The following is a 27,590-nucleotide window of genomic DNA, read 5'->3' on the forward strand; positions in this document are numbered from 1 at the left end:
GCCTCCTGAGTGTCTTGGCGCTCCTCTGCTGAAATTGCCTCAGTTGATCAATTTTATCAACCTTTCATATATTGATGAGCCTCAAGCTGGATGCAGTATTTTAGATGGAGTTTAAAAAATCCTAGTATTCCTTTCTTTTGAGATCCTGAATATGGTCCTGCTATTTTATAGGGTGCAGTTGTCTTCTGCTGCCTCCAGGGCACACTGTGGGATCACATCCAGCTTTCCATCTACCAGGACCAGAATTTCAGAATAGCTGCTCACCATTTCCTAACACATATTGTTGCCGGGCATTAGCTCTTCCCAGTTGCAGAATTTTGCCTTTGTCCATTTTCAATTTCATATGGTGCCTCTGACCCCACTCCTCCAGCTTGTCTGTGTCCTTATGAAGAGCTGCTCTCTGCCCTCGAGTGTATCAACTAAGAAAGGACAAGGAACATAAACTGCCATTATACCTTCTCCAAGAGGGGCAAGTGGGTTATTATTTGGTATTTGCCATTTCATAATAGATTAATTTTTAATAATCAGTGTAATGTTACATATATGCGACTGAATGATAATGTAAATGCCAACATTAACTGAAAGTAAGCAGAAACCAAACAGAACAACCAAAGAAGGAATAAAATATAAACATGCCATGCCCCCAAGACCCCCCAAAATAGAACAATTACTGCACTATGAAAAGAAAATACTGACAGTGTTTTGCAACTTTTCGGAAAACATTAAGATTTTATTGTGGTCATATGTATTGCAGCATAAAGGAAATTGTAGGATGCATGTGATAGCTGTGGTATCCACAAACTTGTACACTCGCAAATGCAGTTGCCCAGAGGCAAGAGAAAAGATTGAGGAAATACTCTGCTTATTACAGAACATCACACCTGGAGGTCATGGCTGTCCACCTCAAATATGGCATTGGTCTTGAGATGTAGAGGAATCTGTAGAAGAATATTATTTTACATTCTTTCCTTGAAAGTCTACATCCTCTAGATTTGTTGTTCAAGGAGCTGTTAGACGTGTCAGGTGATTTTTCTTAACCTGAGTCTCCTGCATCCTTCTGTTTGCGAGAAGATCCTTTCCTAGCCCTGTTCCTGCTGTGCTTTCCCCAGCTATGCCTATTCTGCACTCTCTGGGAGATGGAAAAGGTCTGGGAACATCTCAGTTCTTCCATGTTTTTTTTTTTTTTTTTTTTTGTTTTTTTTTTTGTTTTTTTTTTTGGTTTTTTTTTTTGTGATACTGAATGAAAGCCATTGTCCCAAGCAGTACATGTTCTACCCCTCATTAATGGAGACTAAACCCCACACCCTAGAGACTTCCTTGTCTCCTTTCACTTTTCTTTCACATTCCTAGATGTTCTTTTCCCTCCTGGTTGTCTCACTTTCATATTCAATACTTCACTATACTTGGTTGCTTAAAATTGCCAGTTGCCTGTCTCCTTTTATGAGCAGGCTGAGCTCCATCATCCCTGGATTTTTTTTGTTATTGTTGTTTTGTGGGGTTTTGAGGGTTTGTTTGTTTGTTTTTGTTGCTGTTGGTTTTTTGGAGTATTTTCTGCAGGGAGGAGGAGTCCAGGAAGTTTCCAAATCTTCAGGCGACATTAAGAGACTTTAAATACAAATAGATGCACTTGTAGCAGCTGCAGAAAGCAGAGAGCTTTTAGTTTGTTTCTCTCTGGAGATGAACATAGAAGACCCACGAGGAAGAACACTTTAATACCTGCACCAATTTTTGACTCCTACCTTTTCTAGGCTGGCACAGCATTGCTAACTGGAGCATTGCATAATGACTGTTTACCTGAGTCAAACAGAGAATGAGATATCCTCAAAACCAGTGACTCTGCCGGCACCAGATTGCTCAGGTATGACACATGAACAGCTGCATGGGGCTGGTTCTCATTGCCCCTGCAGTGCTGCTCCCTCTGTGTTGTTCTAATGACTGAACTTTACTCATCACCCTACTTCCTTATGTCATGATTTAGGAGAGACAGGTGTCTGCCCAGGAAGGCAGGAAGCTTCTGGAAGTGGAAAATATGACCCGCTTCCCTCCAAATTATTAAAACGTTGAAATAACAGGGCTTTCACAATGAGATAAGGGAAAGGGAATAATAGATCTTTACTATAATATATATAACAAGGCAAACAAACAACACAACAGCACCAAACGAAGCCAGGAACCAAGGGAAGGGAAGGGAAGGGAAGGGAAGGGAAGGGAAGGGAAGGGAAGGGAAGGGAAGGGAAGGGAAGGGAAGGGAAGGGAAGGGAAGGGAAGGGAAGGGAAGGGAAGGGAAGGGAAGGGAAGGGAAGGGAAGGGAAGGGAAGGGAAGGGAAGGGAAGGGAAGGGAAGGGAAGGGAAGGGAAGGGAAGGGAAGGGAAGGGAAGGGAAGGGAAGGGAAGGGAAGGGAAGGGAAGGGAAGGGAAGGGAAGGGAAGGGAAGGGAAGGGAAGGGAAGGGAAGGGAAGGGAAGGGAAGCTGTATGGTGCTGCATTTCAGATTTGTAACTAAACCAAGCCCTGGTAACATACCTCTGTTCTGGCTATTTCTGAGCACTGCTTGCACAGCATCAAAGCTTTCTCTTACACCCACTCACCCCCCTCAGGAGTATTTAAGAATTTGGAGGGGACACAAGCAGGACAGCCTGACCCATAAGATACTGTATGCCCTACAATATCATACACAGTAACAGAAATTGAGGAAAGAGAGATTTTGGGAAGGCAGCTGTTGCTCAGAGACTGACTGGACATCAGTCTGCTTTTGCATCAGTTTTTTTCCCTTCCTCTTTCCTTCAGTTAATAAACTGTATTTATCTCAGCCTGTAAGTTTTCTCACTTTTGTTCTTCTCATGCTGCTGTGGTTTTCAGGGGGGAGTGAGCAAGATAGTGTGTGGTCCTTAGCTGTGGGTGAGGGTCAACCTGCTACAAACTGAGAAAAGAAAATCTCTGGAGTCTCTCTGGTGTTCATACAGTTGGGCTTCCACACAGCTACAGCATGTTCCCATACTCAAATGTGCACACACACATGCATCTGAGCTGTAATCCATGTACTCACCACCCCACTGTTTACGTCAGGATGCTCTGAACTGCCAAGGGATGCAACACAACCAGCTGCATCTGCACCATGCCTGAGCCAGTGCTGGGACATTGCTTGGAGATGCTTTCTACAGGTACAGAGGCACCCATCTACTGACTGGTTTATAGCTGACATGACCTCCTGATTGCAGGGAGGTCAGACCTGGGGCTGTTGCAAAGAGCACGAAGGCATGTCTGGACTCTGGCCTGCTCCTCCAGGTGTGTGCCAGTGTTACTGTCAAGGGAGACCTTAGGCACACCAAGAGTGGCTACAGGGCACTGGAGCCCAGGCACTGTTCTCCTTGGTCCTGCTAGTGGAAAGGTGAAGCTTGGGCAGGAGAGCCTCCAACCTGTGGGTTAAGACCTGCCTGCACAGCCAGTGTTGCAGACAGAGGCTTTTATGGCAATGGACCCCTGCTTTGAGGAACAAGGACAAGAGCATGTTTTCCAATGGGCTTTCCAGCCCAACTGGGAAAGCCTGCCCTAAGAATAATCTGCATGCAGTGGGGTTCTTCTAGTGTCTCTCCTTTTGTGACCTTCCAGTGGTACTGTGGGCCCTCCTTGGACTCTTTTTAACATCTGCTTCTTTCTTGGTCTCTCTGAAGCTACTCTGTGCTCTCTCAAGGTCCTTTCAGTCTTTCTGCTGTATTTTCTCATCTCTCCAAAGCTACTGTATGATTTCTGGATCTCTTTCTTGCCTACCTTTTTCCATCCTTCTGAGGCTAGTCTTTGTTATCCTTCACATTTGTAGACCATGTGCTACTTTCTTCTCTGAGGTCCTCCCCTGCTTTCTTCTAATCTCTCAGTATCTGCAAGGCTACTTTGTTATTTGGGACTCTCCCAACCTCACCACTTCTTCCCTAGCCTTTCCAAAGCTGCTTTGGCTGACTTTAAGTTTCCTCCTTCTTCTCACTAAGGGGATTTTGGAGGACTTTCAGTCTTTCTGCTTGTTTCATATCCTACTCACCCTTCACCCCCTCTTTCTGAAGTTTGACTGGATTATCTGGGGCTGTTTTAGTCTTCCTTCAAGGTTCATGGCATCAGCGGCTTCGCTTCTTTCTCCTGGGACTTTTTCAGCCTTCATTCTTGTTTCTTCCCTTCTCCAAGGCTATTTTCTGTTGCTCTTTTAGCCTCTCTCCTCTCATAAGCTGCAGGCGTACACTCCTAGGGCACTTTCAGAATCTCTGATACTTTCTTGTTATTGTTAAAGTCTCTTGTGTGTTCATCATAGTTCTTTCAAGCTTTCTACTAGTTACTTTGCCTCTTTGAGGCTACTTCGTGTTCTCTGAGTTTTTACAGATTTTTGGCTGATTTTCCCTTCTTTGATGCTACTCTTTGGCCCTCTATCAATCTTTATTTCCCCCCCCCCCCCCCCCCCCGCTTTTTTTTTTTTTTTTTTTTAATCTTCTTTTCAGGCCACCCTTGGTACTACTGAGTAGTCTGGAGCTCCTTTAATAGCTCTGATACTTTCTTGTTATCACTGAGCCTCTTCTGTATTCTCTGAGTTCTCTGAGGTGGTTCTTTGCCTTATCTCTTTCTTTCTTGGCCTCTGACACTGCTGCATTTTGTTTTCTTGAGCACTTACAGACTTTCTTCCCTTCCCTGAGGCTAGTGTATGCACTCGGAATCTTTCAGACTTTCCATTCCTTTGTTCACTTCTGCATGGCTCCTGTTTCATCTGGGGATCTTTCAGCCCATCTTCTACTTTCCTGGCATTTGGAGGGCTATTCTGTAATCATTCTCTATGTGAGTGTTAATCAGTGTTCACATTTTGTCCAAGACTTCTCACTGTCCTCTGAATGTCTTTCAAGCTCTCTACTATTTTGTTTTCACTTCAGCTATTCTGTGTTCTCTGTGACCCTTGCAATCTCTATCCTATGTCAGGCTCCTAAAACCATATTTCCATTATTTGGGGATTTTTCACACCTTTTTCTGTTTTAATACTGTTTTGAAGGATGAGAGAGTACTGGGGAAGGTGGTGTGGAGGGGAGAGGAATCTTTTCACAAAGATTCTGTGAGTCACCTTTTGGAATTTTTTTTTTTTTTTTTTTTTTTTTTTGTCCTTTTTCAATTTTGGTGGTGGAGTTAGGAGACAAATGAGCTGAAAGAGACACCTTTTAAAAAATCCTTTATTTTTATATCATCCTAGTAAAAATCTTTTATATAAAGGCGAAAGTAGGTATTGCATAGAAGAAACACTGGTGCAAACATCACCCGGTGGGAATGGCATGTTGTTTCTTAGTGTCTACTCTCTACTGCACAGCAGATGGCTAGCCCAGAAGCAAACATCTCCAGGTTTCCCCATGCCAGCTACAGGATGAAGCTGCTCAACTTATGGAAAGAAGTTACATCAGAATTATGTATGGTCTATTCCATGCTGCTCCCAAGAACCATCTGCTGGGAAAACATCCTTTTCCACCTTGCCTTTTCTATGCCTGACCGATATGTCATCCAGGAAAGACCACGAGGATCAGTCTGGCTGCCTTCTGTGCTTGCACCCTCCCTGTGTGTGAGTTTGTATTTCATGCATAGAAATGGAGTGCGTGGACACAGGATAGGAGAGTTGGCTTAACGTAGTCATAGTCCAGGAATTCAAAGCATGACATATCCAAGGCATCTTCTGTCATCTCAGAGACATTTATGTCATTGTCTTTTAGCATTTCACAGGCTACTCAGCTATGGGTACTTTTTTTGAGTGCCTTCCACCTAGGCTTCCTGTAACAAACAGCCTTGGTATGACCAGGAGTGACAGAATTCGCTGCTAATTCACACTTCATCAGCTTTCCAACAGAGCTTCTTTGGGCAGTTCTCCTGTTTTGTCTCTGCCTAAGTTTTATGGCAGCTCCCGAGCATGAAGGACAGTAAGACAGCAGGTGTGCTACAGTCTGAAGGAACACTCAGAGAAACAGCACTTTCACAGACCTGAACTGTGCTTTCATGAATTAGAGATACAGGGAGGTATGCATTTATACAAATCAATATTTGTGTATATTAAAGATACTTTTACTCAGTATCAGTTTTTATTTAAAAACATGCTAAAAACTTATAGTTAAATAATCAGAGTGACATTTGGGGAAAACACACAGGCAGCCACCCACCAGCATAAGCAAAAAAAGTGCATACATACATGAGTCAAAGCTCCCTTTGACCAGTTTACAGGACAATTAGTGCCTTCTCTGACAAACTGACTGCTCCAACCTCACACTTTCCAGAGCTGTTTTTTACTGCCTGGAAAGTGGTATTACCTTTCTGCTTTTTTGAGGATGTCTGTCATCACCTCCCACATCAGAGAGTCAGCTAGAAACACAAATCAGTCCTGCTTTTGACTCCTCTCCTGTAGGTGGCTTCATAGAGATGAATACATGAAGTTCATGTAACTATCTCACTTAATACTGTGCTTAAAATACCTAAAGTAGTCATTAAAAAAAGATTTCAGGATCTATGCTTCTAGATCGTGAAATGGAATGAAGCATTCTAGAAAAATAAGTTTGGATGGAAGGCAAAGTAGCTGAGTTTGCAACTACACATTTCATCTCTGAGTTACTCATAAACATCTTTTATTTCCTTATTACTTTCACTAATATATTTTACCATTTTTGTACAAAAACTGACTGCAGATTAAAATGTAAGATGCGGCAGGTACCACTGTGCGACCCAAAAGGACAGAGATGATGCTCCTACTCGGCCCTGCACCTGGCTCTTTTTGAGCACCAGAAAATCTAGAGAAAGCTAAGCACCTCTGCCCAAAGGGAGAATGCAGTGGAGCCATCAGACAAAAACCATCCTGTCTTTTCTTGCAAAAATGGGAACACATCTTAGCAACTTTGGATACAGTCTTACATGTAGCAGCAGATATACTGGGCATCAGAGCCCCTTCTTCAACATGGAACAGACATCTCCAGTGAGGCTCAGATGCTCCTGGTCCCAATTTTAGTTAGAAATGGAAGTAAAACTGGATTCAGTTTCTGTGCTTTCCCTCTGCTTTTCCCTGACTCCTTCAAAGGCTATCTAAGAAGTGAAATAGCTGAACCCATATGGCCTTTTCTGCTCCAGTGGGAAACCAGAGCCCTGTGAAATTTGGGCATTGTGCTCATATGGGCAAGGGCTGTGTCTAAGAATAGTAACCTTTTTCTTCACTGCAACCCCTAAATTCATCTCTATCCCACACATTCACACTCCTTTCTGTCACACTGATTTCATAGGAACTCAAAAAAGTGCCGTGTAGGCCACACAAAACACTATTGCTGCCAGATGTACAGATGCATGCAGGACTTACTAGGAAGACAAATAGGGGACTAAAACCTCCCAGGTAGAAAGTGGCTCAACAGCTACTTCAGCCCACAAGGAAAAAGATAGGCTGAATGATACAATGAAAATTACATCTTTGTAGAGCTTAGTATGAATATTCAGACTGGACAGTAATAGAATCTTGTTTACCAGAGGAGTAGTTTGTGATGGCATGGCTCTGAAAGGCACAAAAGCTCCATCCTCAACAGTTTCTGAAACTCAGCCCAATAATGTCATAGTGAACCCCATCTCACCTATGTGTCAATACCTCTTTGAGAGTGACATTGGATGAGGTAACCTTTGAAGGTCACTTCTGACAGCTCGCCATGCAAAAATCAGTGCTTCTTTTAGGGCTGAGTCAAGCCCTGACTGAAGTTTAATCAGAGCATCCTCCATGGTCTGAGCCTTTCCTTCTTCCTTCAAAAAACAGCAAAAACCTGTAACAACAGGTAAGTGGGGGCCCCTTGCAATGAAGAAGCATTCAAAATGGAGAAATACATGTTCAAGTTTTCTAACAGGAATGTTGGTAAAAATATGCATTGAGTAAACTACCCCAGTGGATGAACTTGGCAATCTGTCAGCAAAAACAATTCTCTACTGATGGTGTGCCAATAAAAATAATCTCTGAGTGCTGTTCTGGAAATTGCCCCTTTCCTGCATCATCTGGTCACTCATAATCAAACTGTCTTCTCTAGCTCAGGGAGACAGCTGTCTTTAGCCTGAGGAAATCCCTACAACAAAGGCCATGGCATGATAATGATGCCATCAAATTGCCATCCCCTTCCTTCACATCCAGCAGCTTGCCATGCCTTGGGCAAACTTTTAGAAACAGACAACATCAGTGAAGTCTGCTGCCAGTAGGTCAGACTGCAATCTCTCTCCTTTGTGCTGGCAGTAACTTGCTTAGTCAGTGCTTTTAGCTTTCAAAGTAGCATGACATAAAGCAGCCAGGCACTGCTTTGGGTGAGTAAAGGCATTGGAACTTTGCCTCACAGAAGTAGGAAGCTCATCATCTGGTCCAATCTGGTTTTGCATTCCATCTGAGGAAAGGGTTTCTGATTTTAAAGGAAATACCTTTGTTACAGTAAGGGCATCAAGGCCCTGATAAAGGTAGGTGCTGCCTCCCCATGGACTTGAGAAAAGTTATGTCTCTGCCTGCACCTACCATCAACTTTGCAAAACATGTCCTCTGGAGATCGCACAGCGGTTCCCAAATTAATGTACAATAGATGTGTAAAACCAAAAACAGTAAGAAGTTATAATTCAGGCAACTAAATTCTAAGCTATATCCATCATAATAATAATCATCATTATCATAATAAAAAAGTATACACCGTAAGGTACAAGAAGCTGCAAAGCAAAGCAGCTCCAATTCCTAGGACTCTCAGTTAAAAGTGGCTTTTCTGAGTCTTCCAGTAAATCAGACGTAAGGGTTGAAAACTTAATGGAAGACTTGGAAGAATTCTCCCTTGAAGTCAAACACACATAATTTTTGCACATATAGCATGGATTAGTAGAGCAAAACATTTTCTTAAGTTAAGAAACATTCTTAGAGCAGATCTATGATTTCATGTAGAAAATCCATTTGTTTGGGGAGTTTCCCCCCTCTTTGGCAAATAAATGGCAAATGTGAAACAGAAGAAAAAAAAGAGTCAAATAAGTTGTGATAATAACTGGACAAGTAATAACGAAGTGGATCTGTCAATGGGACGGATTTCCTCAGCAGGGCTAGGTGTGATGCTCCTTGCAGTCATTCTTTGTGTTCATTTTATGATGAGACAGAAGGGTTGATGTGATAATGTTTCTGAGGCTTTAGGCATCATATTTTTTGCCAGTCCTGTGAATCTGCTGAAATAGTGTCATGGAGAAGGCCATGCCAAGAATCTGAAGAAAAACAAACAATAAGGGCTTTAGTACAGGAAGGTTGCCAAAATTGCACTGCTGACCTGTGTTCATGGCCCAGCTGTAGTTTGAACAATCATTCTACATTACATTCTACACTAGCCATTTGCTTCAACACTGAGCAGTAAATCTGACTGTATGTTGTTCAGGCACATAGTGACGTCCAGGGTTGTATTAGAGCACAGAGGGAGGCAAAAAAGTTTTCAGGGTTCTTTGTTATATGTGCAACAATTTTTTGGAATCAGTACATACAAGTCTCTCTTCCCTTTGACCCAACAACCTGTGCTTGTTTAGTCAGGTAATTGTGACTGAAACAATCTGAATATCAGATTCAGATATTCTCCCCCAAAAGTACGGCAGTGATAGAATCAGAATATTCTGTAGGGACCCACATGAATAATTGAGTCCAACTCCTGGCCTTGCACAGGATAACAAAAATCACACTGTGTGCCTGAGAGCATTGTCCAAATGCTTGAACTCTGGCAAGCTTGGTGCCATGACCACTTCCCCAGAGCAAGAACCCCAAAACCTTCATAGATTATGACGATACTTCTGAGCTTGTTTTTTTAAAACACATCAACCTCCTCAGTTCAGTGGCCATGATTTGACTAGTTTTGGTAATTTCTAGAACTTGCTTTCAAAATTAAAAATCAGCCAGTTCCTGAAAGGATAGTGTAACAGATGGCTTCATAGGGGAACTCCAAAGCACATGGGCAAGGAACACCCCAGTGTAGCATGTTTTCTTTGCAGGACCGATTACTGACCTGTTTCCTTTCTGAGCACGTGGCCATAAATGAACTCATAAAACAAATCAGACATTTTTGAAATAATATTCCAACTCAAAGCAGTTGAGCATCACTTTTTACACAGCAGACTCAAGAATGCTGACAGCAAATCAAAAGCCATATTGAAAAACATCAGACCAATGTTACCTGCATTATGAGGACACACATCCCAATTGAACCGAGGACATGCTTATTGTCATCAAACCAGCTCATAACTTTCTCATAACATCCCTGAAATGATGAAAGATGAAAATTGAAACCCCAAGGTCACATTTCCTTTCATGTGCATTCCCACTATTTTGTTCCTTCCCACCCCTACCTAAGGCTCGACCTGGGCAAAGTGAGCCTTACCGTTTTCCACAGTGATTCAGTAGAGTTCCGTCCACAGTCTTGGGAGTTTTCCATACAACATCGGTCTGGAACAATGTTTTCTCCCAGCACTGGGTACCAATCCGTATAGTCATTCACACCACAGCATTTCATCTGTGCAGAAGTAAAGGATTAATAAATTAACTAGCACAATTTGTAAATCACACACCACCACAAACTTTTATTTCCACTAAACCACTCTGTATTTTCAAAAAGGCCACCATAGTTTTAAGGTATTCTGTGGTTGCTGATCACCTAAAGCAAATACTGAAAAACACAAAGAAAAAACAAAGCCAAAGAAAATAAATGGTTTCAGACCCAAATCTTCTTGTCACAGAGACATGAGCCTAAACACCAAAACAAGGTAATAAGCCCACAGCTGCTAAAAGCAAAATCTTGCCAGAGCTGCAGTGCCATCTATGCAGGTTTTGCTGCCCCTCTGCTCTTACAAATCATCTCGATGCCTGTGATAGCAACAAAGAATCCCAGACAGGTGAGCATTTTTCACCTTACAGAGTATACTTTGATCCTGAGTTTCACAGTACTTTTGGGTTTCACAGTATTCCCTGGATGTTCAAGACAGCAAAATCAGAAATCAAAGCCTGCATTAGCTGTCTTTTAGAGTAGGCATGGATGCCACTGCAGCAGTATTGATGACCAAATCATTACTTTTTTACTATTGAGAAAATATGTTACCTCTGCTTGAATGATATTCCATGCATTTTTCAGTCCAATATTATTTTCTGAGTTGTATAGCTTCATACCTTCCTTCAAATCCTTCTTTGCACTCTCACTGACCTGCATCATGTAGAAATTAGAGGAAGTCAATGCACTGCTGTTCAGAAGAAAGGACCAAAATGGTACAGACACACATACAGAATTTTACCTTCTCTCACCACAAATTTAACATGTATAAAAAGCTTCAGGACTCTCACAAATCATTGGGACTTTTAAGCAGCTGCAGAACAGTGGGTTAATTCTCTTGAGATAGGAGACCTCTGCTAAAAGTCCATCATACAGTCATCATCTGATTCAAACTAACTGAACATGAACAGCATCTATGTGCTGAGCTTGCTGTAACCTTGCCAGAGGCAGCTGTTGGCAATACCCCACAGCAGCCTCTCCTGCCTTAACCTGTGGCCTGCTTTAGTTTGCTAATATCACAAAACCAGAGTCCCAGCTTCCCAACCTTAGGAGTGTTATCCTTGCATGGGTTCAGGCAGGCCATAGTGAATAGCCAGTACAAAATCAGTTGAAAAAAGACATTATTGTTTTTCTCCTTGTGGGAGCAAGCTTGTAGGATTTATGACTTCCAAATGTGCTCTTCTTTCTTTAGAAGACAAAGTTGGAATGCTTAACAGGATATCTGAGATGTCCCATTTCTTGTATTAATTTCAGTCTGAGCCCAGAGTGCTGGGTGCTGATAGGAATGTACCTTGCCTCTGACAGTAGTGAGCTGGTAGAAGAGAAAGGATTATGGTCGTGGCATAAAGGTCAATGATTTCTTAAGATCTGTTTCATCCCTCTTTTACAACCCAATCAAAATCAGCAGTTCACCTCAGCTCCCTGGAAGTAGCAGGCATCATAATGACAACCTGAGAAGAGATAAAGGTCTGGGATTTTAGACTAAGTCTGGCATATTCATACTGTAAGGTTCTGCCCTGTGTTTAGCAGAGGTCTCCAGTTCCCCAGTCACTTTTGCAGTGTTATGTATCTGATGGGCCAACCAGTTGTGCCTACTTCACTTAGTTGCTATGAGATAGCAGATTCCTACAGAGGGGCTTTATGAGAAACTATCTCTTGATCCATTCTGCACTCATGCCAAACTCTCTGGGACTGCCCAGTCAAGTGAGACAACTGGTGGCACTTGGAATAACCCGTGAATATTTCATGCCTCTCTGCTCCAGTCCTGTTCCAAGGGCTGGCCCTAAGAAGTGACAAGGTTTTAAGCAGGACCTTCCACAACCCATGACTCCACAATGATTGGCTTCTTGCAGACATCAAACATGTTGAAGGCTATCAAAGATTTCAGGACAAGATGAAAAGGGAGGCTCTGGACCATGGTTTTTATTTCAGGGATTTGTCTCCTGCTTGCTCTCCTCATCACTTCCTCCTGCATCTTCAGAAGCAGCTTACAAAGATAGCCAAAATCTCAAGGTTAAACCTTCACCTAGGTGAAGGTCCAGGAGAATCCACATACATTTATCAAAGAAAAAGCTAAACCTGGTTTACATGCTAGTAAAGATAATTAATCTACATGGCATATTTGCTTACCTTATCCATATAAACGAAGAATAAAATGACTAATATCAGCTCTGCCAGGAGAATTATCAGCAAAACGATGAAAAACTAGAACAAAGAAAAAAGAAACAGTGTATACACACTTGCCAACTAGAGAGTAAACCTGGAGCTGCTAGAAACTGTGAAGACGATAGGCTTACTACCAGTTTGGAGGTTTCAGCCATGCTTTTGTCTTGCTCCTTTTAGCTGCTGTCACAGCACATAGTCCTGGGAGTCTCTTTCCTTCACACAGACTACAGGACAGATGCCAAATCCCTCAGCGCAAAGATGAATGTGACATGCCTCAGAAATTATTCCCTAGCAGATGGGCTTGAACCACATGTGACTGTGGAATAGTCATCATATTACTCAGCACTTCTATTCCCAGCTCTGCATCTGAAATCTCTCCCTGCAGAGGCATCCCAAGTGTGAGTTCTAGTTGTTTCTCACTAATTTCAGGCACAGTAGGCATTTATTTTCATGCTTTTATGCCCTAGTGGACTCCAGACAGGCATGGCACCTGACCCCCAGACACCAGGGAAGAAGCAGCATGGAGCACTCTTCAATTGGAAACACATGACAATCATGATAGTATAAAATTACTTTTGCAGGATCTTGCAAGAATATAAAATCTTTTTAAAAAAATTAAGCAAGTGTGGCAGTTAGTGTGGATAGATCACATGGACTTCAATACTATTCACTTTGCTTTCCTAGCTGTACAGTACACAAAACCAAGCAATCAGATAGCAAAAAAGTAGGTACACATTTTGCCTCCAGCTTAATTCTCTGAGGTGGTTTAAAGAATTCTGCCCAGCTATTCCCCAGAATCATAAAAGTGAGAGTTTTGCACAAGGAAAATATGCTCCTTAATGTCACAGCATCTGGATTTGTAAACTGTGACTGAATTGGAAAGCCCTCCTCCCACCTTCTGCCTGCCACAATACCTCTCTCCTTGTAGGGGGGTTCTCCTCTCCCCAGCATTTTTTTGGAGGAGGATATTTATACTGGAGGGGAGAGATATACATTCCCCCATATAACCTCCCTTCATTAGTCATGGAAGCTAACGATGAAACCTCCTGGGTTTATGCAAGAAGATCCACACTGTGTTTTCTCAGATGGGTTCCCGACCTCTTCAGTGCTGGTCAGGGAATTTCAAGGGTCAGACTATTTATTTTTTATTGAGAAGGTCTGGCAGAGACCTTGACTTCTTAACTTTGGCTCAGATAGTTTCCACCATCCTCTGACAAAGGCCTTAGGTAAGGACAATGTAGAAAATAACCATGAGAGGCTTTGAGCAGCTCTGTGCCTAAAATTTTTTTCAGTCAGTCCTTCCAAAAGACATTTCCAGAAGGGCTATCTATCCAGGGTGATCCTACAGTTCGTGATTAACCATTCATAAGTAACTGATACCAATTTGCTTTGCTACCTAACACATTAGGGCACATAGTAACAAGGACACATTTGCTAATACACCATTGATATCACTGTGACCAAAGCTGTGGGATGTCATACTGCAAGCCTACAGAAGACTGAAAGCCAAGGGCAATGTCACAGTGGGCCACAAGACTATTTTGCACAGGTCATTCAAATAAAATAACAACAAGGCAACAACCACTGTTCTTAGTGAAAAGGAATATTGATGTCTTACGCTCAACAGGAGGCACTTGTTTTCCTTGATAGCACCGAGGCAGCCCAGGAAGCCGGTCACCATGATCACTGTGCCAATGGCAATGACTAGGTTGGCAGCTGAAAGTGATGGAAAACTGGGAGAAAATGTGGCGAAGTTCCCTTGTGATACTGACAGCCAGATGCCCACGCCCAGCAGACCACAGCCACATAACTGCAAAGAGACAAACAAAAGAAAGGTTTCACAGTTAACAGAAATGTCACTGTCTCCTTCCCCAAAACTCTGAAAAGGAAGAATTTCACAAGCAAGTTCCCAGGTAAGTGTTCTGACATAAATGCTCTCAGTGACTTGATTCTGAAACAAAGTGAAATGAAATGTTCTTACTTGGACTTGGTCATGTCACCTGTACTTATAATTCTATTTAAAAGCCACTGGATGGCAGAATTCTCTTCTGAGAGACTTAGCACAAGAAACCAGGGCTACCCATTGATGTACCAACAGCAACCCAATGCAATTTTTCTCTATGAAAATAGAAAATATTATTTGAAAGAATGCGCCATTGCACTTATTTGTGCAGTCATCTGCAACGTCTCAGAGTATTCAGGTCCATATTGCCTCATTCCACGGGAGGCAAGGAAGACCTGAAGACCTTTACAAACAGAAGCATCATTTCAGTAAATATTTGTCATAAAATGCCCAGTCACAGTAGCCAGGTTGGGTTTTACTATGAGTTCTCATAGCTTTAGTGTTGATAGCAAGTGATCACAAAATGTCACCAAAATCGGATTTCTAGATACATTATCTACAGGAAGCTCAAGCCTTATGCAAGATGTTCCCAGGCATTCCCAAGGGAAGCAGAGTAACAAATGCATGGGGTAACACAGAGGAAACATTCAGGATTCTTGTAAGGAGACTGGGAAGCACTCTTCCAAAACTCAACACACAGTAACTCCACAGAGTGGCTTTGCATCACCAGGTATGGACAAATGTGTGTCCTATGACAGAACTGGATACAGCTACAACAGGAGTGTGTGTAGCAGGAGAAAGTTGAACACCTGCTACCCCTATGAAAAGACTGCTGTACAAAACATACACACATGCATGTGAGGACTTCCATCTCTTCCCTCAAATTTGTCCTCTCCACTTAATAAGCTTGAATTGATTTCTCATTGCCTCTCATGGTAAGTCAGCAAGGTCAGTGTGAACTTGGAATAGTAAAGAGCTGTGGGAGGATGCAAAACAGAAGCCTTCTGATCATATTCTGCTGCATGACCCAGTGGACATGGCCACAGGTTTAAACTGTCTGCAGCTCATGGAATCAGCCACCCTAATGCTCCTGCTTTAAATTTCATCTACCCTGTCCTTGAATTGCTGCAGTTTTGGTGCCTCGAGCTCTCTCAGGAATCCACCCTGTGGTTCAGCTGTTTCCACCATTAGATGAGAACTGCAGGCAGGGGCTGAGAGCTTAATGGTTCAGGAGGTCAGGAACAGCTCCCACCACACAACATTCATTTAAGGTATTAAATGGCATTTCTAAGCTGCCAGGGCTGCCACTGTCATTAGCTGATGGCACTTTAATCAATGACTTCATGACACCCCATGGATGAGATTGTAAATGTTTCCAAAGAAATTTCTACCAAAGACCAAAATTGTTCAGTGTAACTTTCCATCAGATCCTGAATTCACACATTAAAGGTCATTCACAAATGTGTACCTTGGACTTCCATAGTCTATTAAGTTCAGAAATCACTGCCTTAGCTCAAGTGTTTTGAGGGAGGGCAGTGAATTCTGGAATCATTAGGCCAAAAGCAATAGATCATTGCATACAAACAAGGTGGTGGCAAGAGCAAGAAGAGAAAAAGACTTGCAGAGGAAGGACAAGTAGAAGATGAAAAGGAGTACATATGATTAATAAAAAGCTCAGCCCATAAAGAATGACACCTCAGAATCCAACATCAATTAAGAGATCACAGCAAAAGAGATAGAAGAAAGAAGCCCTAGCCAGCATCTCTATACTGTTCGAAAAAATCCTTCAGCACAATCCTTGTAAGAGATTTGGTCTAGAAGAGAAAGGCAGGTAGGAGACTACTTCAGAAGGTTCATGTTTATGTTTACTTAGAAAAAGTTAGAAGCACCTAATTGCTTAAATGAGGGAAGGAAGGGTAACACTGAAAATTGAGATTACATAAAACATCAGGTGATGGAGTGGCTGTTAAAGGCTGATCTATGCAATTGGGGTTCTCTAGGGCCTGAAGAGTAAAAAGTCAGAGATTTGATAAAATACGTGACAAACTAAAAAACTTCCACAAGGTGGCATCCCATACTAAATAGCACTAAAAATTTAAGACAAATTTCATATTTCTCCTTGCCACAGCTCCTCGATTTTTGTGCTTTCTTCTCTGTTTTCCTCTCTGCCATTCTACTGTATAGGAGTACTGCTGAAGCTAAAATTTATGCTTTAAAATTTAGGTCCCATGACAAATGCTTTTTTCACCCATGCTTCTTTAAAAAATCCCAAATAATTCCACTGACATGGGACTTAATTGCATACAACCATACCAACCAAAGCTAGCTAGTATTCTAGCAATAAAATACCTTTCACTGACACTTTATTCTATACCAGTCTCATTTTTTATACAACGGGAACACTACAAAAATGGTCTGACAACTTTATTCTCACAGGATCCACCCCTTTCTATTAGGAACAAATGAATCCTGGGGTGTGAAAGCAGCAAGAATATATCAAGTCATCTCATTAATTCCTTTTTCACCATATAATTAAATAATATATGCTGCTTGGTATTTAATTGGGTGAGAGTGATGGCACTGACATTCCTTCCCCAGAGAAATGGTTCAACAGAGTAATAAATTTCACTGGATTTTTCTTCTCAAAAAGTGTTGGCTCCTTCCCCTTTCATGATTAGAAATCATCATCCTCTAGGCAACCATCAAATCGCTCCTTCCCTTGCTGTTTATGTCACTGCAGAACACTATCATAAAGTCAGTCACTTTTACTTATAGGGCAATTTATCCAAGCTATGGTACACGTATTTTGAGCTTAAAAGCAAAAGGAACACCAATGTTCCTCACAGGTTCTCCCACACCGTTGAAGTGAATTCTCTTCACTACCTCAACATCTGTCTTCATCACTATGTCCAGAAAACATAAAGCATTATACGAAACATTAAGAGTCCCAAATGCTTTGAGGAAAATTAGAACTCCAGATAAAACTGGAGAGAAAGAAAACTCAAAACAAACCTTTCCCTGACAAGTGCTATCACCAGAACAGGGTAGGAGCTCATTTATTTTATTCCTCATTTTTAAGCATTACGTGAATTAATACAACAATACAAACTTTCACAATAGAGCGCCATACTCAGGTTTAGCTGCCTTAACCATAAAAAAGATACGGGAAGAGTTTACAAGTCCCAGGAAAGGACAACACAGATGGTCAGATATATGCCAAGACTGACATTGTACAAAAGGAGATTGTGCATAGGATTATCTAGCCTGGGAGGAATTATTAGGCAGGATGTGAATGAAATGTTCACAACTCTAGAGGTCAGTCAGAAAACCCAACAGCCTGTGTCTCGGTACTTTCCAGTAACAGGAACAGGGGGAATATTAGCCAGCATTTGTAGTACATTTTGCTTCACACAACTGAGAAGGAAATTGATTAATTACGCCACAGGTGATTATAAGACCCAAGCATTGTGTCCACAATTATCATTAAGGGCTAGATAATTTTTGACACTGGTAATAGCATTTGTGGTTTCTTAGCATGTATGCAAATAATGACATTTTTTGCTTCTCAGAGTAAGATAATGTGTGCAGAATCCAGCAAAACTACCAAGTGGGAACAAGTTGGGGTAAAGAAGGGGTAGGAAATGCCATTCTGGTAATGTTTATTAATTTAATAATATTGATAGAGTTGCCCTTGAAATTACTGAACAGCATCAGAAAAAGGAAACTGATAAGGAAGGCACTACCAAGAGGAAAAGGGATGAGGCCATATTCTGGTTGACTTTCGCAGTTATTCCATCCCATGCAAAGAATGTGTGGTGGAAAAGCTGCACAAATATGTGTGTGTGAGAGAAGGAGTTTGTTCTTGACATCAGACCTTCTAGTGCTGCTTAAACACCAGGAGAGCTCTTAACATACTTGGAAAAGAACAGAAACATTTAGAAACCAAATGAGAGACAAGCACGAGGGACAAAAAGAAGTGCCTCCGTTTATATTCCACGTCAAATAACATGCCCATGGCCATCTGTTGCTGAGTTACAGTGAACAGAAAGCTCCCCACCTTTCTCTGTGCTGTGTTAAAACAGGAGATCTTGCCTGAAGCAAAAATGATACAAAGAAAAATACATGCTACAGCTTATATATGGTCCCATAAAATGGCAAAAAGCATAGGAGGTTTGTTAAAAGGAAATACTGACAGCATGACTGCAAAAAAAAAAGTGTCAGAGCTGGGAACTGATTTCAGGACAACTGCAGTGACAAAAAGACACTCTGAATTAGATTTTGACAGACTTCTGTTGAAACAAAAAGTCAACAGGAAGATGACTGCACCAAAAGGACAAGCATGAAGAAGCCATGAGGACAAGCTGAATGTACCACCAAAGCTTAGCACAGAAAGGTTTTTCAGTGTCCAGGTGGCTCTTAAAACCCTCCCCTTTGTTGGGGTCTGCAACACTTTGGAAAAGCTTCCAGTAATATTACCCTTCTGTTTGGTAAGTTCTACAAAATAAAGGTGACCTGTATCAGGTCTTCTTTTCTAGAGGGAGAGATTTTCCACCATTTCTCTAACTGAATCTCAGACCAGTCAGTGTGCAGATGAGATAAGGAAGACAGTGGCCCTTATGAAGCAGCAAAGTCTTCTCACTCTGATCCTGGGGTTTGGGGGTTTCTGTGTGTTTTGGGGGGCGGGTTTTGAGTATATTGCCCTCTCCTTCATTTATGGTATCTTAGTGTATTACAGATCAGAATAACTGTTCTGGAAGGAGGCAGGGATGAGAACTATATGGTTTCCACCACTTCAAAACACACTCCAGAACAGAGATAGGCTTTCTGCAAATTAAGCTTTTGGATGACAATTGCCAACTCTGGATTTGGGTGGTTAAAGCACCTCTGGAAAGTGCTGGTGCTTAAAGGAGATTTTCAGGTAAGATTAGATAAATTTTCCTGCACTGTCTAGATAATCCACAGGATTAATCAAAACTGGGACTTAACAGCTGACAATCTCAGAAGTCTCTTGCAAAGCAAGATCATCTTCTAAATACGATCTAAAGTACTGCAAGGACACCAAACATGAGAAGTTCTTCAGCCATACACTAGAAAATTGCAGTATGGAAATAGGTGAACATAAACAAAACCTACTTAGTGCTACTGCCATAGCAATGTGGCAGATTTAAACTCCACTACAACATTCCTGTGAACTGAGCATTGATGGAAGACAAGGGAATCATTTTGATGTCTTCTTTGAGTTCAGTTCTGTCACAGCTGTACTGACAGCCTGTGTGTAATAGAAGGTTCAGAACTGGAATTTGTGCAAATGCTGAGTTTCCTTCATCCATGTGCCAGAGAAAGCCTTTATTATTGTCCTAGAATCATTCCTTCAAGCAGTACTCCTGGGACAGTCCTGACAAACTCAAGTGAGGCAAGCAGAGGGAGAGCTATCCTGAGGAGCATTAAATTCTGACACTTTTATCAGTCTGTGTTTTTGAAATGTGTAAATATGCACCCAGAAGCCTTAAGCTTTGGCCTGGATGCTCTTCCCTAATCACTCTGGAGTCCTCAATAAATGATGTGTTCTGTAAAAGGAAGTTTTAAGACCTGGGTTTGCTTGGTTTGTCAAGGACAGCTACAACTTCTTATTTATTTGAAGGGCAGCTCGGGTACTTTAGGTTGCAGTTTAGGAAAAACTTTCACTGAGAAATTAGTACAGCACTGGAAGAAGTTACCAAAAAGGTGTCAAAATCTCCAGCCACCGAGGTTTTCTGTGCTTTGCTACAGGCAGTCATGGTTGACCTGAGTTAGCACTAGCAGCAGCACCACTTGGTATGACTCGAAGAGATTCCTGTCAAGCAACATTTCTATGATTTTATAATTTCTTCAGCTACCACGTTCTTCCTAATTTGTGAAAAATACAAACCCATGTCATTTCTAATGAACACATGAAATCTCTTTCCTGTGGAAGCCCTATGGGGAGAGCTCTCTTGCCATGCTGGGGAATAAGCACACGTGTGTGTGTGTGTGTGTCTCTCCAATGCTGGTACATTTTATGGCAGGGAGTTGCCATTTTGTTTACATTTAACAAATGTTGCCGCTCTGTGATTCGCTGAACACAGACGTGAAACGGACAGAACATCCTTTAGTAAGAGCTAATGGGATAAATAATTCAAATGTAAATATAAACAACAGTAAAAGGCTGTTTTGTTGTCCCCCACTTTATCAGACTGCAGAACAAGCCCTGACATGTCTGAAGTGGGGGAAGACTTCAAGAAGGTGGAAGGGGAACAAAAGGATGATGGACATAGACATGCTGAGATGCACTCAGGGGTTACAGACCTCGCCTACTGGGCCAGTGCTGTTTAACCTCTTTATTAATGACCTGGAGTGTGGAACAGAGTGTCCCCTCAGCAAGTTTTCAGATAAACTCAAGTAGTTGACACAGCAGATGGCAGAGCTGCCCCTCATAAAGACCTGGACTGGATGAAGAATCAGGCAGAGAGGACATCTGAGGAAGTTCAACAAGGTGGAATGCAGAGTCCAGCACCTGGGGAGGAATGACCTTGTGCACCAGGACATCCCAAGGGTTGAGAAGCTGGGAAGCAGCTCTCCAGGGGACAACAAGCTGATCAGAATGCAGCAATGCAACCTCAAAGCAAAGAAGGCCTACAGCACCCAGGGCTGCACTGGAAAGAATGTGTCTGGTGTTTTTGAGTGCTGTCTCCTTACCCCCTGCTCAACACCAGTGAATCCAGCACAACTGGAATGCCATGTCCAGTTCTGGGCTCTCCAGTACAAGACATTGGTGAACAGCAGTAGGGGAAGGAAGCCTCTTAAGAGGCTGAGAGGGCTGTGACTGTCCTCAAGAAGAGGAGGCTCAGGGGGTTCTTGTTATCTGTATAAATACCTGATAAAAGGCACTGAAGAACAGAGAGCTGCTTCCCTCTTAGGAGTGCTCAGTGACAGGACAAGATGACCACAAATTAAGGCACAAAATTCAATGCAAGACCTGCAAGGGGACCAAACTCTGAAGTAATATTTCCAGAGAGGCTGAGGAGCTTCCATCTGTGGAGAGATTCCAAACCTGACTAGACACTCTACAGTCTGTCTGTAAACTAGAGAGTTTCAACAATCTCTGTTCTTACTGACTCTGCTCAAGCAAGGGACAGCAGATGATATGATCTCAACATGTCCCTTCCTATCTCTTCCATTATTCTGTTAGGAGATGAGCTCTCTGATATAGATTAATAGCAATATTCCCGGTGTATTCTCCACTATGCACACATACTCAACCCTTTTCCTCCACTTCCCAGTACTCAGTGTCCACCTGAACAGATAAGGAATAAACTCACTCAATTATTCACAGCTTGAGTCCAGGACAAGCACAGCCCTGATTTTCTAATGATTGCCATTAATAATTTGGGGATAAACACCTCATTAATGAAATTTCTAGGTGACATGTTTTTAAAACTAAGTGTAGAGAAATGTAGGAATAGAAAGGAAACAAAGGATTGATTTAAAGGAACATAACCTGTAGAATGAGATTCCCAAATACAGACTTCCTGAAAAATTATTTGGGAAAAACTGATGCAAAAAAGGAAAGTGTCAAAACAAACACAGCATTATTTTGGACTGCAGTTGGTCTCCCAGAACTTCACGGCTATTTTGAGTGGCATGCACAATGGCAAAAAAGTAAAAAACAACAAAACTTCTCTGCCTGCATCTGTAAAAGGTCAGGATTTAGTTCTGCCAATGTCAGCATTATCATCTTTTTGTGTCTAAGTCACAATGCCCAAAGTGCAGTAGGCAAAAAAGACTGAACATTTGAAGAGGATTCAGAAATGATGTATGAAGAAGGACTAAAATGTGTACAACACAGTTAAGTGATAGTTAAACTCAGAGGGCAGGAAGGAGAATTGAGGCAGGACTTCAAAACTAGTATTATAAAAAAAAATTAAACATTATATATCAAATACCAAAACTCCTGAAATCAGAAGGGCTGCCAGGGCCCTAACCAGTCATTTGCTGTATGGAAAAACATCAAAGATGAAAGAGAGTTCAAAAAGACAAAGACAACATATATAAAATCCAGAGAATAACTAATATAGAAAAAGAAATTATGCAGTCACTCCACCGAGGAGACTTGACTGGAAGGATATTTAGCATAAAATTCATAAAGGCTGTATAATTTTTAAAGGCTATAAAATTCATAGTGCTCAAAAAGGACTTGTGGTTCCTACAGAAACACTAACCTTATGCACATATTAGCATGTGCAGTTACACTGTCCCTGATAACAGACTGACAATAATAGCTCATTTAAAATATAGTAACAAAGCATTATACATAATCTTCACATTAAACTGTTTTCTCATTAGTAAGCATGGGGATAAGAGCTGAAAAATTCTCTAAGCAATTCACCATAATGAATGAGAATTCATCAGCCTAACAAAGCACTTTGGAGCATTAAGCCCTATTCCTAAACACACATAACTGAAAAGATATCTTTCTGAAATGCAAAGTTTGGGGATTAAATGCAGTCTCTCTTTAATTCCTGCAAATGACCCGATCTACATATTTTGCACTAAAAACAGGCAGCAAATTACAATGCTGTCTCTTAATGCACCACTTTTTGAAGTGGCTTGACAGGACATATAACTTTAGGGCTTTTCCCTATGTAATAACATTAATTACAACATGGAAATCTACAATTATTTTAAAATCCCTTTATTTATTTTATTTTCCTATTTATTTCCATGTCATTTTGCTTGAAATGAAAATCTAATCTGAAAACAAGCTAGACGAGAGGTCTCCTGAATTCATTGCTCCACAGAAACATTCAGATCTGAGTCTGAGCACAGAAACAAATGTGTGTTGGTATTTCATGCCATTAATCCTGCCGAACAGAGAGAAAGCTGAATTTTGTTCACCAGTTCTTAGAAAAATTTGAAGAATACTTAACTGCAATTACTAATCCCTCAATAATCATAACAAAGTACAAGATTTGTACATGTCAGCAACCATGATTTGGATTATAAATTTGGTTTGCCTCATTATTCAAACCTCTTTCCAAAACCACTTGATTCACCAGCACTCAAGGCTCTGAAAGCTAGAAGGAAACTTTTCAACAATTTTCACAGTGTCAACAGGAAGAGACACTTTTACCAAGACAGTTTTCAGAGTAACAAACAGTCCAAATTCTAGTATATGAATGCCCCATGGGAAATGCATCAGAGAAGACAGGAAATCATATTTTATTCCATTGAGAGTAGAGAGAAAAACAAATGTAATTGTCATCAGTTCAGTTCCCTCAGTGCTCTAGGTTTTGAGCAACTCCATTAAAGCCTTCTTAAAACAGAACTATGTGGCTGTTTAAAACTATATGCTAAATTCATTTGTTCTGTATTTGCACAAATGCAGGGGGCATGCACCTGCAGTACATTCTTCTGAGATGGAAGCCCCTACTACTTATTCATGGACACTTTCTGCCCAGCAAGGAGCTCAGTCAGATTCTGGTCAATCCATCAAATACACATTTGCAATGCTTAGCACCCACTGGCATAACTCTATGGAATCTAGGCACCTCTGCTGGTCACATGTTGTTAATCTGTCTCCTTTTTCCTGAGCCAATTCTCCTGAAGCCGCTTTATCCGCTTTGTTTATTTTAACCACAGCTGCTTAATTCTACTATATCTCTTAATACCAAATGAAAACAGCAGGAAACTGCCCCCCACCCCCTCCGAAAAAAATCAGATTTTTGAAGGATTTGTGGTGAGGCAACAGTCAGCAATCCTCATCCAAATTTGTGTAACAGGACTGAGGATCTCTCCAGTCCCAAAGAAGTTACTGTGACTTAACATACTCCCTTGAAGATGTACTACAAGCCACAACCAAAACCACTGTGCATCTCAAACACTTCATTCTCCATCTGCTCAAAAAGGGCTTACACTTTATTCTGCAAATCCACTTCTCTTTCAGCTGATGCAGGTGCATCTGAGAAAAGATGCAAGGGATCAGTGTGAAGAAATCTATCTTCAGGAGTTATCTGTAAACCAGTTCAGTGTGAATGTGTGAAGTAAGCCTGATAATTGTTGGACTAAAAGCATTTTACTCTTGGTCAATTTGCATGCTAAAACAGCACAAAACTCTGAGGGATTCATTCCCGTCTTTAATTCAAAACATCTGGCAACTGACAAGGGAGTAAAACTGACTTCCAATTTTACTTATTTCATCAGACTGTAGCATGGCTTCCAGTTCCTAATAACCTTGTATTGCTTAAGCTGTCAGTAGAACAAGCACTGCAATACTCAAACAACAGGAGTGAAGGCAGGCAAACAAGTTCTTTGCTCTCTGCACTGTCTGCTCTTCTCAAAGTGAAACTGAATTTTGTAATAGCAATGATAATAAACAGCAATAATAAATAAACAAATAGGGAAATAGCAGTGATAATATAAGATGAACAGTTTTGCTCAGCATTCATTAAGAAAAAAAAAATCAGTAAGTCTGTTAGATCAACCAGAGAAAAATTGTATTCAAACTAATTCAGTGCAGATTTACTATTTCTTTGGAAATATTTAAAGTTATCCTATCTGTTTCTATTAATAGGTCCTATTTTGAAGCTACTATTTGGAAAATAACATCTCCCAGTGGACTGGGAACACCTCCTACTTATCGTTAAATACTCTGTCAAGAGGTCTTCAATTAAAAGTATTTTATGTGTTATCCATCCATTGCCTGAATCATCTCTCTCTCATTACTTTCCAAGATGTAAGAATCCTCAGGCAAGTGAAACTTTTCACCTGCAGGTTGCTGGAAATACTACAAGGCTGAGCCTAATTCTCTTCAGAGAGACTAACAAGGGTTGACATTATAAAGGGGCCAGATCAGACAAATAAAAAGGGGTAGGAGAGCAGCTATGTGCTACAGTGAGAAGAGTGAAAAGCATCACAGTAGGCAGATGACTTGTCAGTTAACTGAATCTCACTTTTCCCTCACATCCAGAGAGTTGCCTTAGGGAAATGAAGAACAGGCAATCACACTGGCTCAAGAAGAAACATGAATATTCAGTAAGAAAATTCAGCCAGCTACAGATTTAACAAATGTCTTTGATATCCCAAAACAAACATGGGGCAGTGGCATTAGACCACTAAAATACAGATGCATGATGCAAACTGTCTTTGAGTCGTGCATCACTTCCAAGAAAACATATTTTAAAAGCTTTTGCTGACTTGTCTGGAAGAACACTGAGGAATACTTATTGTGGAAGCAAGGAAAAATTAGGAAATGTTCCAATTCATATCTAGAATATTTTAACAGTATGTTCATGCCAAACTCACTAGAAGAAGTAGGAACCTGCGGAGAAACAGATGCTGCAATGGTTTAGTAAAAGGAGTACTGAGGTCAGGTCTGATCCTGCCCTGCGTTGATTAACTTCCATGGTCCAGCTACTATCAGGGTGAGAAAGAGATGGGGCTGCTTCACCACTATTATGTTTGGGTTTTTTTCATATACCATGATGAAACAGTCTTGGTATCAGAAGAGTTAGGAAAGAAGCTACTGTTGCCAGATAGGAGCTGTGATGTTATCTTGGTATCTGAAATGCTGGAGAATTAGACTGGCACAAAATGATATCTAGCAACCATCTGTAAGTATCTATGTAAACAGTTCTGGTAATTATTGTACCAAACAAATGAGTATTCATGGTGTTTATTTATTTAGTCTTCTGACAGGTGCTGCTAACAGAACAGACAGCACCATTTGTGATGCTGTGATTTCAAAAGAATTAGAAGGAGGTAAACCTAAACATCCTAGAAAAGGTGAGGGAAAGCAACTAGAACAAATAAGGAAGACAAACAAGGCCATATGCAAAGTGGAAGATAAGCTGTATCTCTTTTTTCCACTGAGGAGGAAGCCAGACTGAGGAGGAATTGAGTTAGCAAAGAAAAATCTAAGGCCCTAAGGATTCACAACTAGCAAAATAACTTCATACACTGCCTGGAGGGGGTTCAGCAAGCAGAACATATGACAAGGACACCTGATGTCCTTGATGTCCAGGGAAGAGCACAAGGAGTCACAGGCTTATCTTTAGTTTAGGTTGTCTTTTCCCTACCACATGTTCAATCTGCTAATATGACCAGTGGATGAAATATTTCAGGTGGCAGACATTCTATATTGTCCGTGCCTTTAACAATCTAACTCAACCTGATGTGAAGCAGAGAAAATTGCTTCCCAGTGGAGTCCAGTTGCACTTTCCACTTTTGTCTTCCCAAAGACAAAAGCAAACAATATAAATGTACAGGAAAATGCTGGAACCTAGCAAAAATTTACATTTTCAAAAATATCTAAGAAGTATCTTAAATGAACCTTATCCAGCCCCAAAAATGAGAACATATGGTCTGAAGAGAACCTTCAGTAACCAAATTATTTTATGTGTTACAGATCTTGATTTACACTGCAACACATAAAATAATTTAGTATCTGTAGGTTCTCTTCAGACCATATGTTCTCATTTTTGGGGCTGGATAAGGTTCACAAAAATACTACCAGAAGTAAGGAAGACTAAGTGAGAGTGGTGCTGGCTCACCCTTCCCTCTCCTTCAGTGAGCCAACACTGATTTTCTGACAGCATTCCATGTGAACACGCTGACAAGGCTGCAGTGGTCACAGCTGGGAGGAAGTGCAACTACAGGAGACAGTTCCATCCCACTGCTCGTGGGATGGACGCATCTGGCAGATCTGTTCATATCCATTTCTGCACAGATCAGAACAGGTACAGAGTTTTTATACCAACCAGACTGAGAGGAGTAAATGCATTTTATTTTGCAAGTCAAATAAAATTCAGTAATCAACAGAGCAGGTGGTTGCCAGATCAGTGGCAGTAGCATATAAAAATTTCCCCTAACTTTTGTGTTGACAAGTGTTACAAAGTGTACTGAATGCTTTCTTTCTACCAGAAACAGCAGCAAGTAAATTAATGAGTGTTAACTATGTTGAGGGAAATCCTCAGTAACTCATACTCATGTGACTACAGCTTTGCACTCAAAATTA

The 27,590-nt window shown here is 41.2% G+C and overlaps 1 protein-coding gene across 4 annotated transcripts in view; it reads right to left on the bottom strand.

Moving 5' to 3' along the window:
* Positions 1 to 5,175: 5,175 nt before the first annotated feature.
* TSPAN9 (tetraspanin 9) overlaps positions 5,176 to 27,590 on the bottom strand; it is a 168,647-nt gene continuing 146,232 nt past the window's right edge. For all 4 annotated transcript variants that reach the window (XM_021549170.3, XM_021549172.3, XM_077781275.1 and 1 more), the window contains 6 exons: positions 14,336 to 14,527; positions 12,682 to 12,756; positions 11,104 to 11,205; positions 10,390 to 10,521; positions 10,186 to 10,269; positions 5,176 to 9,235 (listed from right to left, as the gene is read on the bottom strand). In XM_021549170.3, coding sequence (XP_021404845.1) covers positions 9,164 to 9,235; positions 10,186 to 10,269; positions 10,390 to 10,521; positions 11,104 to 11,205; positions 12,682 to 12,756; positions 14,336 to 14,527 — 657 coding nt within the window. In that variant the 3' untranslated portion in view covers positions 5,176 to 9,163. The remainder of the gene's footprint in view (positions 9,236 to 10,185; positions 10,270 to 10,389; positions 10,522 to 11,103; positions 11,206 to 12,681; positions 12,757 to 14,335; positions 14,528 to 27,590) is intronic.

Source organism: Lonchura striata, chromosome 2 (genome assembly GCF_046129695.1).
Source record: "Lonchura striata isolate bLonStr1 chromosome 2, bLonStr1.mat, whole genome shotgun sequence".
Classification (NCBI taxonomy): domain Eukaryota; kingdom Metazoa; phylum Chordata; class Aves; order Passeriformes; family Estrildidae; genus Lonchura; species Lonchura striata.